The following is a 14,268-nucleotide window of genomic DNA, read 5'->3' as shown; positions in this document are numbered from 1 at the left end:
TGAGTGAATCTGGAGGGAGGAGCCTCCAGTTCTTTGCAGGGGAGCCCCCTCCAGTTTTGTTACCCACTGGGTGCCAGTCTAGTTTCTGGCACTGAACAAAACTACTTTGTGTGCCCGAATGCTCCTTATGGAAGAGCAGAATGCGATCACTCACAGTAAAGCCAGCTGATAGATACAGAGAGAAGCAGAAGTTTATAAAAACAAAATGTCTTTGTTAACGGAAAACACAATTCTTAAAGAAAGTCACAAAAATGCACCCATGGTATTTGTCTTTGAATTAGTGGCTTTGATGAATTCACAAGAACTTACAGAAGAAGACCAGGAAATTGTACTTGCAGGAAATATTTGTGAACTGTATTTTAGCATTAGCAAATATGCATGTGTAGATATATTGAGGGTTTACAAGTTCACGTTCCTTCTAACCACTTTTTCCCCACCCTGGAAGAACTTCTACTTCTGCCATTGTCAGGAGTCAATTTTCAACCTTTCTACCTTTCTCATTTTGGCAAAAGATGGTAAAAATCCTTAAAACTTGCAGGTTAGTAGATTTGCAGACTCAGTTATTCCAGCCCTGGAACTATTGCTTACTGCTTCCTCCAGTATTTAGATCCGTGGAAAGGTGCCAAAATAAGGAAATTGCTACAGTAGGGATAGAAAATGAGAGTATTCAGGCCCTATTACAGTAGTAGCCCTGGCAAAATCAGAGAGGCTATTATCAGACGTCTTACATAATGAGATTGCTGCCATAATTTGTCGACGCACTACATGGCACCAAAGGGACAAGTAGATTTTTTTTTTTTACAGGACAAGAAGTTTTCAGGAGCAACCTGTTCCATCGACAATTAAATATTTTAATTATTCCACACCCCTGCTTATGCTCAACATAATTCAACCTATATGTTCATTTCAACTACCCATGCATCTTGCTCCTAATATCTTTCTTTGCCCCAATCTCAACATTCCAAGGATCTACTCTCCTGGGAATTTCAGGCAACCCCCACTTTTTCCAAGCTTTGCTTTGCCCAAGCTTACCACACAGCACTCACATGAGCTCAGTGAGTTGATCCTTTGCTGAGTTAGAGTTCCCAAATCCTGTGAACTTCCTCAGTCAGTCAGTCACATAATCTTAATGCAGATGAAAAAAGCCATAAAAGCACAAAGTAAAAAAGATTCTATGTCGGGACCGGAGGCGAGTACTGGGCTGTTCTTTCTTAACTTTTTATTACCAGCAGTCATTATGTTAACACAACATAATCAAAAACTTAATTTACCAGGTTACCATGAAACACTGGGAAAACAGAGCAGTCAGTCCATCCAATCAGCATCCATGCGCAGCCTTCAAGATACTCTGGAGACGCTCCTGTTTCTGATTTTCAGGGCACAACATACATAATTCACCATACCAACACACAGGTCTAAATTACACAATTTTTGCAAAATGGTTAACGTTTCTCTATGGGATCTGATCTTGGACAAATATAAATTGGGGTCAGAAAATGCTTCCAAGGATAGGAATATAAATGAAAAAAGAGTAAAGTGTATGGTGCTTTGCATGGAGGAACTGTCAAAAGGGCAGCTTGGCAAAGACGCACTCCCATCAGCCTTCCTCGGAAATGCCACTGATAAATGGAATACATTAAAACGGAACCTTTTAAAATAAAACCTAAAATTCATGGTAAAAATTTATGACAAATAACATTTGCAGCTCAAAAAGGGTTTAAAGAAATTGGAGTTGACGCTGCAGCAAAGTCTATCAATATTGCCTGGTAAAAACTACCCTGACTGTCCCTGAATACCCCTTCACCTGAGACATTACCTTATTCTTGATACTCCTCGGATTAAAAAACAACTCTGGGAAACCTAGGTCTATAAAAACCCTTTTGATGTAATTTATCCAAGATATCGCCAGGGCACTATCCTCGGATAAGCAATCTTCCAGGACATTTTTTGAGAGATGAGCACCCGTATTACCCCAGATTCTGACTAGAGTAATAAGTGTTCCAGCTTGATCTTATCCTCCAGTAACACAGGCCCACCTCCGAGTGACACACATGAGAGGGCATATTGGGGGACTACAAGAAGTATTCGAAAAAATATATCCTCAACCCTCTGTAGCGGACCAACACCCTTATGCCCGCCCCAGACACCTGCTCCATATGAAGCTAGAGCAAAACACTTTATTTTATAAATATTGACTTCCCCACCGATGTCAGTGCTGAGAGAGCTTCACTATTCTCCCTCACAACCTTGTATAAGAAGGCCTCCCTATCCACTCTGTCCCATTTAATCCGGATACCCTTATTACATGAATGTAAGAGCGCCAGATTCTCCAACTCTCCCTTATCCCCCTTTAGATGAAGGTCCAAAACCAGGGCAAGATGATTATGATCGCTAATACAGTAAACTGATACATTGTAATCCAATATTAGATTAGATAAATCCTGGAACAGAATGAGAAAGAAATGAGGGGAAAAAAAATTCACTTCCATTTGATGCCCTGCTATAAGATGACCAGAAAGGAACTCGTACCTTATAATCTTGAGAAAAAAAAAATAGGGGTCTACTAGCCATTAGCCTGTTCAGGGCCTCACCAAAGGGAGTATGAAACTCCCCACCCCAACCCAGAACCTCCAAACCACAAGAGGAATTGCTTTTACCGAACAACCTCATGTAGAAATCCCTGCCCAGACTATTAGTGTCTCCTTGTTGTAACCAGCCAAAAAGCTCACTAGGTAACTCTCCATATCATCAATTAGAGTGGTCACACTTCAAAGATATTGTTATACAAGTTAACTAAAATTACATTTATAAAAATGGGATCTGTAATTATACCAACTGATCAGCCTAGACTAAATTTTCTAATTGAAAGGTTTGTTATTTTTAAAGAGCACAACATAGCTAATACCGCCTTAGCTCTACCAGAAAAAGATGAATAGCAGCCCTGCATAAGGTACAAAGAAACATTGAAGCTCAAGTCCTCCATCGCCCATGTCTCTTGCAATAAAACAATGCCTGCATATTTACCAGCTGAAACCCAGTCCTTGTTTGAAAGTTTAGTATGAACAGCAGCAATATTCCAGGACACTAGTCTTAGTCCTCTCCAACTCCCTAAAGACTCATAGCCAGCAGGAGCCATTGTAGAACCCCTTTCCGGCGGCCCCTCCTGCACCAAGGACCGTTTTCTCACACTCCCTTGAAACAGTACTTTGACAGCTCTGTAAGCCTAAACTCAAGTTAGTACAAAGTCAGCTCAAATCATCTAGAGATGCTAGGGCTTCAAAGGAGTTCATACCCCCACGTTGTAGGAGTGTTTATCAGCCCTCTGGTGAAGTTCCTTTACTTTCCCAAGTCTTGCAGAGAGCACCTCAGCCTACAGAAATACCCTAAAGGAAAGACCTGAATGGGGCCGGGAGCTTGATGCCGTTTACAGAAGAACCTCAATAAGGAGTTGACCGTATTGGGTAACTTAAAATAAATAATTACGCAGTCCCTGCACACTTCCATTGACCCAGGCTCAAACCAGGGTGACCTTCTGACCATTAAAATCGTGTTCGCAAAACTGTAAGACCACCCAGTACTTTTCCATAGCCAGTAAGTTACTTTGTTTTTTAAAGCAAAGTAGTTGTCTATTGAAAATGGTTCGAGAACTGGAACATTACCCAAAACCATCACATATGGGGTGCACTCCAGTAGGAGCTGTGGGAAGGGATTTCCCATGTGGGTAGAGGCTGTGTTCACCAACCCAGAGCCTCTTTCACCACCCCTCCTCTCCAGGCTTTCCTGTGCTCTTACAGCTTTCCCTCCTTGGTTGTTCCTCAACCCTCTCAAATGTGATATTGCCATGCTAGGCAGGGCTCTGATGAGAAGGGCAGAGAACTAGAATTCACATATCCCGCAGAAGAAAACAGGTGGAGCAGCTGCCGTCCACTGAACAAACAAACGAGGAGGAGCTCAGCAGAGTTCGTTTGCGCTCAATTTTCCCCAGACAGACCCAAATGGGTTCGAGTTTACTATTCATTAGGTCGAAGATTTTGTTATATTACACTTCCTGCCATCTGTGGATTTATCCCTTTCTTTAATAACACCCCCCCAGAGAGATAGAATAGGTTGACAAACATGGCATCTTAGGATCTGACCCACCTTCATCTCTCTTCCTTTTGCCCACTTTGTCCCTTGCTTTAACTCCATGTTGATGGTCTTGGGATCCCCCGCACCACCTAGACCACTTAGTAGGGGATTGCTCTAAGGAACTATGTGAGCCGTCTGAAGGGTCTACCTTCCCAGTTTGATATCCACATCAGGACTCAAATCAATAGCTGCTTCGTTTATAGCTTCCAAACTGTTTCACAAAATTGAAAGAGGTAAAGAGCAACAGGAGATGTTTCGCCTACTCAATCTCCTTATTTATGACACCAACTGCCTCAGCAAAAAGCCATCTAGAGTGGATCCAAGAACAGAATTAGCAGGTTTAGAGAGAACGTCGACCACCTTTTGCTTCCCCATTTTAAGGGCCCAAAATAGAACCACAAGAAAACCACAGCTAACATCAAAGAGGAGGTTATAGAAACAACCTACTAGCCAAACCTTGTAGGAGATGACAAAGTGGTGACCCAGCCCACCCCAACCACCTCCAGGCAAAGACAGACCCGCTCTTGGATTAGCCTTCATCAGGGAACACCCTGGCACTGCAGTGTCTATGCTCTTAAGGCGTGCCCTACCCTTCCTCCTGAGATCATAGATATGTGCTGGAACTTGTAGTCCACCGAGAACAAACAGCCAGAATGTAAGTAACAGTGCTGCGTGCCGTGCCTGCATGCTTTCCAGCACTTCAGGAGTGTCCTGTGACTCCTCCTGAAGACACAGATGGGTGCTGGGGCTTGTAGTCCACACCCAGCACAAACAGCCAGAATGCAGGTAAGAGGGTCCCTCACGCTCTTGGCTTCCCTATTCAGGAACAGCTATGTCTGTGTCCCAAAGGGGGCTAAAGTTTCCTTCCAAAGAGGTAGAACAGTGGGTGGGCAATAGCCATTAATGCCCCCTCAGTTACTGTTCAATGTGCTGTCTTATGCCATACTCTGACATGTCAACTTGGTGTGTTGTGCTCAAGTCACCAATAATAGCAAGCAGCACCTGTGTCAAGATCATAATCACAGAGCTTGAGCCAAGCTTGAGCCTGAAGCCTAACGCTGAATCAGCTCGAGGTCCTCTTGGAACCTCAAGCCAAGCTTTCAAGTGACTTTTGCTTGCCATGCTCCCTTTACCCAGGATGGTTTTATGGCCAAAGCTGCCGACTTTGGAACGGAGAAACCAGTTTAGAGTCTGGGTATTGGCTAAACACCCTGTCATTCTGGTCAAAAAGTACTAATTTCCATGTGCCTACAAAGACTGTAACCTTTTGTTATGCAACTCGTGTTCCTGTAAAGAGCTCCATTACCTTTGGGTCGAGCTTGTGTTATTAAAAAGCCTGCAGGAAAATGTACAAAGAGGTAAAAACAAAGCCTTAAAATTACAAAAGGCAAATAGATACCCATTTACTAGCTGAGTCGTACAAAGTGAAACCAGAAAACTAGGATAAATCGCAGCTTCCCCGCTTAAATTGTGTGATCTTAGGTGAATATTTTATTTCACCAAAGCTCCTGTTTCTTTGTTATTGTGCATAAAAGGACTTTCAAATATGTGAATTCAGAACACTAGTTGTACAGAAACCTACTGGGATTGACTTAACAGAATATAATGTTGAGGTATAATAACCTGGGCCATAGACAGAGCTTACACCGCAACTGTCTTGCCTCCTAGTTCGCTAACGGTTCAAGTTTAAAAACTATCACTTTTAATAAGTACTTTTCAGTGCAGTGCAGTGCTCTAATGTGACGTATTAATGTCATAGCTTCCACGTTAAAGGAATACACTTTATTGAATTTTAAAGAGATATGATCATATTTTTTGTAGGATTTACATTATTATTTTTTTAAAAGCTTGGCTCCAAGAACCTAGAAAGGGCTCCACACTCTGCTAATTTGTTGGCTAGCCCATTTCTAGTGTTAGCCATCAGTGTACGGCAAGGAGAGACAGAATGGCTTCAGTGCCCACTCCTTCAGGCTCTGTCTACTGCGCAGGAGAGCTGCAGTGCTTGTTTACAATCCACCAGGCTGAAAAAGTGGCTGTTGAGAAAATGCCTGTCAGGCAGCCTTATACGGAAAACAGGCCAGTATTAAAAAAAAAACAGTTGTCAGAGAAGAGGACCCGACCCACAATGGATATGCGAAAATCTGGGGATGAAACTGAAACTTTTAAATTGTACACTTTCAGGGACAAATACATCGACCAGACCTAGCAAAATCAGTTTTTCCAATCACTTTGAAGTTGAGTCCTCTGAAGTTATAAAGGTACTCAGGTTAGGTGGCGCGCAAGATGAGAAGGTAATGTGTCCAGAACACACAATTCGGTCGTATACACATTAGGAATTTAAACCAGGTGTCCTGATACAGAGATCTGCAATACAGCCACTGTGCTTTCCATGCTCTTCCAGGGACCTAGGCATCATTAAAGCAGCCTCCGGTGCCCATAGTCAAGTCCACCATATCACACCAATATCCCTGTGTTATATTACCCAAACAGCTTTTCCACCAATCCCATTCCATTATCCCTTAAGCCTTCATGCCCTTAGCCACAGACAGTGCATGGACGAGGAACTTTTCTTCGTGATCCCTCAAGCAACCCTCGAGGTCTTATAACATACCTTTAGCTTCCCCAAACTCTCTCCACATTCCCGCAAGTCGGGACTCTGGCGGCTCCACTCAGCCCGCAACCGCTCATACATGAGCCCAGCCTTCTGCAGACCAACATTGCCTTCTCCGCCGTTAACAGCCATTAAGCCGGCATACAATGAATCGGCAAAGCACCGACGGCGACGAGTGCGCGACACTTTACGACAAGTGGCCGTTTTTCGGCTACACGGAAGACTACAGCAGACAGCGTCGTGACGTCACAGTCACCGGCGGGCATGGAAGCTCACGGAAACGAACTTGCTTGTAAATCGTATGAGCCGCGAAGTACAGCTGTTTCTACATGGTCAGCAATTCCATGTCAGGGCCAGAGGGGACGAATTTGTTATTTCATTCAAAATTGCGAAGAAATGCGAGAATTTCGCCGCGTATATTTAGCAATAGAACTAACTATTCCTGTGCCAAGATGGCTGACCGCGCCACACTGAACTTAGATTAGTCTAATAGAGTTAAAATACAGACAAAGAGTACTAAGAGGCATATATATGGCGATTGGGGCGGGGCAGGGCAGGTCAAGAAGTACGTTTTGTTACGCCGCCATGTGTCAAAGCGGAAGGGCAGGAATGAGCCGTATTTATAGCATACGTCCTTCCCCCCCCCGGGGTGGCGCACAATAGGCCAAGGGTGTCTGTGTTACATGCATGGTTGTTTTTGTGCAGGAAGGGACAACTTCCTGCACAAAACAATCCTGGGAGGGCTTTTTCTCTTTCTAAAAAAAACAAGGAAAAATAAAGTTATTTATCCTTGTTGCTCCGCCGTTGTGTCTTGCAAATCTGGGGATGAGACAAAATCAATGGGTGTTGCATGAGAACACCTGCCACAACACCCATGGAATGCCTCTCTCAGTCCTGCCAAGTTTCTCAGATCCTTGTGTGATGTACTGCTCCAGTCCATTTTTTTCCTTAGAATATTGGGACTTGTAGTATTGTTTATTCTATTATAAAACAGGACTACAAGTCCCAGAATTCTTAGGCAAAAAAATCTGGACTGGAGTAGCATATCACACCTGGATCAGGGAAACTTGGCAGCTATGCTCCCTAGCGCAGAGTCAATCAAAGCAGCGATTTGCGCTGCTTTGCCTTACTCCACATCTGTGAAGCCATTCAAAGCTACGCAGACTGACTTTGTGGTGCCTTATATATATGATGTGGTAGTTTGTGCTGTTGTTCCATCCAAAAAAGTGATGCAGCGGTGGCACAAAGAGCTCGTAAATATCCCCATAAGTGTTAACTGAAAGAGGTAAATAGGCTAAGGCTTCCCTTTTGAGATAAATAGCTTTAGAATCTTTCACTGTCTAAGACAGAAAGATATATTTAGATCAGGGCCAACTTTAGTATTTGTGGTGCCTAGTGTGACTTTCTTTTTCACCCTCCCTTTCCACAAATACCCTCACTACCACTCTCCAACGTTGCCCATCAGGGGATGTGGCCAGGCGCTAAACATGACGACGTGGACTAGCTGAGCTGCTCGACCCACCCGGAAGTCCTGAGTTATCCTGTAGACCGGGCCAAGAAATTCGCCCTGCTCAGCTGGAGCTGATAGAGGTGACCAGAAAGGATCGAGGAGAGCCTTCGGGTCCCTTTTATCCAGCCCCTGACGCTTGGAATCTGATCGACTGCGGATGTGAGCAGTGCAACCTACGTGAGCCGGGGCAGCGGTTTGGGATACGACCACGCCCGGCCCTTCCGTTGTCCAACTGACTCCGGCGAATTACGTCTGGCTCTTGCGGAGGTGCGCACAGCAGCTACAGCGGTGACCCCCCTCAGATGTGACCAGGGCAACTCTGCAACGCTATGGTGAGTGCTGGGACGAGGTCGGGCCCTGAGCCGAGGTGTATCACCGCGGAGGGGAGAGCCTACAATACCTAGTAATCCCTGGGGCCCGTCGAATCCAAAGCCGCCCGGCTACACCCGCGGACCCTCCTCTTCCCCCCTGACGGTGAGGGGATAACGGGGCCCACATCAAACCCTTTGGAATACGAGGCAGCACTGGAGGAGGTGGACGGGGGGGGGGCAATCACTAGGACCGGGGTTGAGGAGCACCCTCGTGATAATACCAGGAAAAGGTGACGCTGCCTCCGAGAGCAATCAGACTTCTGACCGAGGGCTCTGTAAGGGTGCTGGTGCCCCTCAGCGTCGTGCTGCACCAAAGCGGAGCCTCGTGTGACTGGGGACTGCAGAGGGGCCTGATCGTGAGAAAGGGGGCAATAGTAATGTTAAAGGAAGACGAAAGGCCTGCAACTGATACTCATTAAGCGGTGGGGTGAGGCGACTGGTTGGTCTCCCCTCCCCCCGATTTAAATGAAGAGAGAGTCTGACACATAGCAGGGACATCGATTGGGCACTGCTGCAACACATCGCCAATCTGGATTCTACAGTCTAATCCGCACCAGCCGCCTTGAAGTAGGACACTGGGATGAAAGGCACGGCGAGAATCGGAGGGGACCCAGCTGTCGGAAGGCGCTGTCAGGCCACTTGGTAAAGGGGGGAAGGGTCATGAGAACGATGTGTCGCAAAATGGCGGCCCCCACCTCATCCTTCTCAGCAGACCCTAGGGCCTCCCAGGAATGGAGCAATAGTTCAGCCACTGGGGACTGTGTTCCTCCCACCAATTCGGCTCACCGGCTTGATTCTGCAAGAAATCTGTGAGTCTGGGGCAGCTATTGATCACCGCATTGACTCTATTGCCTCGGACCTCGGCATCTTGAGAGATGATCATAAAAAGCTGGCAGACAAAGTGCGCACTGCAGAGGGCACCCTGTCCGAGCTGGTCCCCAGCACACCGGGAATTCGCACAGCCTGGCAGACCTCCAGCTTTGAATCCAGCAGCTACATGACCACCCAGAAGATTCTGAAGGCGGAACACGTTGAAATAACATACATGTGGTGGGCCTTCCAGAAGGCAAAGAAGTAGGTAATCCAAAGTTTATTGAGGAGTGGCTTTGTATTCGTACTGGTTAGCGGGAATACACCTTCCAAGAGATAAATTATACAGTTGCGACTAGAAAGTGGAGAACTTCAATCGCTCCTTCTGTCAGGGAGACTGCACCACAGCAAGCGACTACCCCTATTGTTGCAAAACACGCTGTGGTACTGGCGCATGGCGCTCAGCCTGACCAAGATTACAACACCATAGGCACCCAACATTCCCCTGTGTGGCTTTCTCACCCCAGCTGGGGTGCTCTTTATGACAAGGCTGAGACAATTAGATGAGAGTGGATCCTCGACCTTGGGGTATCTTCTCATAGAAGGTCACTTCCTCTCCATTAGGGAGTTTATAGCCCAAATTCAACTTCTAGATACCCAATTTCTAACAAGCCAATCTATTACAGTTTATACGCCAGAAGAACCCAAGACACATTCCCTAATAAGGACACTGTATGACATTTGGTCAGGGAGACATTTGATTAAGTGGCTATTCAAAGCTTTGTATATCGCCGTCCCCCTGCAGGAAAGATGGGAGACAGACTTAGCACACCCCTTCCATGATAAGGAATGGAAATTCCTTACGGAAACAGAGGGCACGGGCTTCAACCGGGTAGACTGACCTGTAATGCACTATGTGTACTACTTGCGGATCCCATTCTTACCCAATGCCACTCCAATACAATGTTCTGAACGAAGGGGGTGTACCCTTATTGTCTCCTCCCCACCTCCTTTGCAAAATGGCATAGACATTGCCTCTAAGTTCACAGGAGCATTGAGCAGGTAAAGGAAAGTTTGAGGCTGGGGCGTAGAGGGCTGTTTAATACAAGTTTAATTAGTACCAGACACTGAGGTAAGCCTACATTCCAGGGATTGTGATGTACTCAAGCAGAAATGACAAAATAGCTGACTTATCCTGGATGCATATTGATAAGTAAGGATAGAATTCTGGAATACTTTTAATTTTTGAAGGCTATTTCATAGAGTGGGGGCAATGTTTCCCAGTTAACTAGATATTGGATACTGCTACAAATAAAATAATAAAGGGCTTTCAAATGCACTTGGATTAGATGTATAGGACAGAACAACAGTAGAACTGCCTTAGTCAATGATGTCTGTAATCACTCTTAACTCACTCAATGGCTTATGTTTTGTTATTCAGCCAACTATGTATACATAAAAGTGTGATGACACTATGAAGGCCAATTTACCCCTTTTTGCTGGTACGTAGCGATGTTGTGAATACAATGTAATGTCTGTTTTTTATAACATGTTAATAAAAAATTATGTTTGAAAAAAACTGTGCCCATCATGCCTCCATAGCCCATGCCCAACATCTCTCCATAGGCCATCTCTGCCATACAATTTATTTTTTATATCGCTACTCATAGTCCACTCCCACTCAGTTCTGTGATCTGCATGATGCATGCTCTTTGCGGCAGTCACATTAACACTCTGCCCTACTTACAGCAGGAACATTAATCACCAGAGTTATCCTGACACTTTTTTGTTGCCTGAAAACTGCCAGACGCATAAGGAAGTTCACACATTTCACATGCTTTTAAACACCTAAGTTATTTATAAACACAGAGCCCCAACCAAAGTCAACACCAAGAGCAGCTGCTCCAGTCTCACTGCCCTAAAGCTTCCCCTGATTTAGATTATGGTGGCTGGAACTAGAAGTCAATCAACAATACAGTAATAAAGCAAAGCAAATTGGGAACAAAATGTTTTTTGGTTTAACATTGAGTCCAGCCCAAGCATTATGTTAACGCATTCCAACATACCCAAGGCAAGCAGGAGATTTCAGATTTTTAAATCCAAAACATGCCACATAACTAACTGGCCTTTATGGCAACCTCCGAGTGATCATGAACCCAGCTCTAATAACTTACCTTTTGTATACATGCCAAGAAACCCAATTGAGGCAGGAGACTCACAATTCTTTTAAGCCAAAATAGTTTTATTTTAGCTGTCTCCTGCCTGAAATTGCCTATCCCTCAATAAAAGACAATGATGAAAAAACAATTCCCCTTATTTTTTTCCTAAGTCTCCCTCTTTCCTGTTCTAAAAGCAAACTGGCGAGAAGCGAGAAACGTACAGAAAGGCAATAACATGATTTATGGAGCTGTCTGAAGATTATGAACAGGTGTCAGAGTCCTTTAATTTAGAAAAAATAATGATTAAAAACATTTGCTGGGTAAGGCTCAAACTTAAAACTGTCTCTGAACATACTGATCAAGGTAACACAAACTCACAAAAGGTGATGGGAGGAAGCTTGCAATAAGTCTATCCACTGGCAGTTGCTCAGGGTAGCTTTCAAACTAATCATTCCTTTGCCCACCAAGCCCCTTCAGTTTGAACCTAGCGATATGCAGATCAGTCTTGACCTTGGTCTACTAAGAACAGTGTAACCAGAACTGGAAAGCCAGGTCCTCCCTTAACTGGAATGCAAGCAACCCAAGATCAGCTTCTCCATGACTGGGGCTCTTCAGTCGGGTGCACCTTGGCCCCAGCGACAGAGTGAGAAAGGGACCCATGTTTGTACATACCCTTGGACCCATAGGGCGGTACATCAAACACACAAGAGGTGATGGGAGGATTCTTGCAAAACGTGTAACTTTTTCCAATCACTCAGGGTGGCATTCCAACCCATAATTTCTTTGGCCGCCTCACTTTGGGTCCATCTTGTGTTCCGGTTCCAGGAGGACCTGGCCTGGCAATTTGGGCTGGACTGCTCCCATTGGAAGAGGGTTGAGACTGATTTGCATATGGCTGGGCCCAAACTGAGGTGTCATGGTGTGCAAAATAATGATGACTGGGATGCGGCCTGAGTGATTACCAGTGCCTGAGAGTCATTCAAGTATTTAATCCATTAAATTTTTTGTATACTTTTGTGTTCCATCCTAAGTGGGACGGGTACACCCAGACGTGAGTCTCAGGCACACTGTGTCACTGGAGCCAAGCTATATCTGGCTGATGATCCCACAACAAGGGTGAAGCCAGTCTTAGGTGGCTCATGTTCCAGTTTTGGAATGACCTGGTGTGGCAGTTTGGGCTGGACTTCTCCCATTAGAGTTGGGTCTAAGCTGATTTGCATATGATTGGGTCCAAACTGAGGATAAACATACTCTCACCTACATTCCGAGGCCGCTGAGGTGAACAGGAGGGGGAGAGAGATGACCTTGAGAAGGGTGGGGTCAAGGGGGAGGGGTGTAGTCCACCTCAAGGGTGCCGCTGTGAGGTGGGAGTCTGCGGTACCTTGTGGGATCTAACAGGATGTTGTGGTTACGCAGGCCAACATATGTTCTTTTGCAGCAGATGTTGCTTTGGTATTAGTGAGCCTCAATACATGTAGGTATATGGGGCATGTGAATTCTTTAATTTCTTGCACCAGGAACTGAATACAGGGGCCCCATGTTTTTTCAAATTGCAGTAGGTTGTACTCTAGGGTGCCTTCAGCTTCTCCATCCTCACAAGGACCCACAGCATATGTAGCCAGTCTGTATGGGTTGGCGTCTAGCCAGTTCCCCATTTAGCTGTAATCACTTGTTTAGCCACGCACAAAGCTAGTGTCATAGCCTTTCCTATATGAGAGCACAGTGGATAGGTCAGCACATTGGGAAGTCCCAGTAGGATATAGCTGGGGAAATGTGGAATGTCTGTTAAAATGTTGTCAGTGTATTTCAGTACATCATCTCAGTATCTCTTCAGTTTGGGACAATGCCAGAGGAGGTAGGTCAATGTGCCTGAGCCTTTACAGTTGCATCAGCATTTATCAGAGGTGTCTGGGTTCCATGGTATCACCCTGGCAGGGGTGTAATACCAATAGTTCAATATGTTAAGCATAGTTTCAATTCCAGTAGGACTTCTAGCGGAGATATGGGTTCTGTAGAGTATGTATGACCATCCTTTAGGAGTGAAAAGGCGTTTTAATTCAGTTTCCCGCTTTTTTTTGCACTGGAGATTTGCTTAAGCTAGGTATTTTGTTCAGAAAGTTACAGTTGAGGGATAACAGTCACTTGTCATCTGTTCAGGTGTTAACTCAATTCTCAAAGGGAGATAGTTGCCTGCTGACATAGGATTTAGGGTAGCGTTGGGAGAGTTCATTTCTCCTGGTCTGGGAGATTGCAGTTGGCCTCCAGTGCATGAAGGTCATGAGGCTTTTGTTTCATAGAGAGCACATATTCGCTTGCAGTTAGTTGCCTGCCATGAGAGATATTCGTTGCCAGTCCGGGCCGGTGGAAAATCAGGGTTGCCAAGGATGAGTGTGGGTGGGGAAGGGTGTGAGGAGAGCCCTTTACTGCGGACTCCTTTGTCCCAGGCTTCCACTGTCACCCTCACCAAGTGGGGGATGTAGATGTCTGGCGGTCTGTGTTTTTAGGGAGCCAGGGCATTTTCTCTACGTAAAGGCCTGCTATGGCTTGATTTATTTAACCGCACTGTCTTTTTGTTGAAGGATCTGGTCCTGTTTTGCTTTCACTAATGACGAGCTAACAAAAATCTCTGAAATGCACTTCTTAGTTTAAAGAAGACATCTATTATTACTTCACCACGAG

At 45.2% G+C, this 14,268-nt stretch overlaps 1 protein-coding gene across 1 annotated transcript in view; it reads right to left on the bottom strand.

Moving 5' to 3' along the window:
- Window positions 1-6,950, bottom strand: part of PSMD8 (proteasome 26S subunit, non-ATPase 8) — a 79,312-nt gene extending 72,362 nt beyond the window's left edge. The window contains exon 1 of the mRNA XM_069207483.1: window positions 6,740-6,950. Coding sequence (XP_069063584.1) covers window positions 6,740-6,871 — 132 coding nt within the window. The 5' untranslated portion in view covers window positions 6,872-6,950. The remainder of the gene's footprint in view (window positions 1-6,739) is intronic.
- Window positions 6,951-14,268: the final 7,318 nt, after the last annotated feature.

This window comes from Pleurodeles waltl, chromosome 9 (assembly GCF_031143425.1).
Source record: "Pleurodeles waltl isolate 20211129_DDA chromosome 9, aPleWal1.hap1.20221129, whole genome shotgun sequence".
In the NCBI taxonomy this organism is placed as follows: domain Eukaryota; kingdom Metazoa; phylum Chordata; class Amphibia; order Caudata; family Salamandridae; genus Pleurodeles; species Pleurodeles waltl.
Note: the sequence above shows the minus strand (reverse complement) of the source record. Positions and strands in the feature narration are given on the sequence as shown.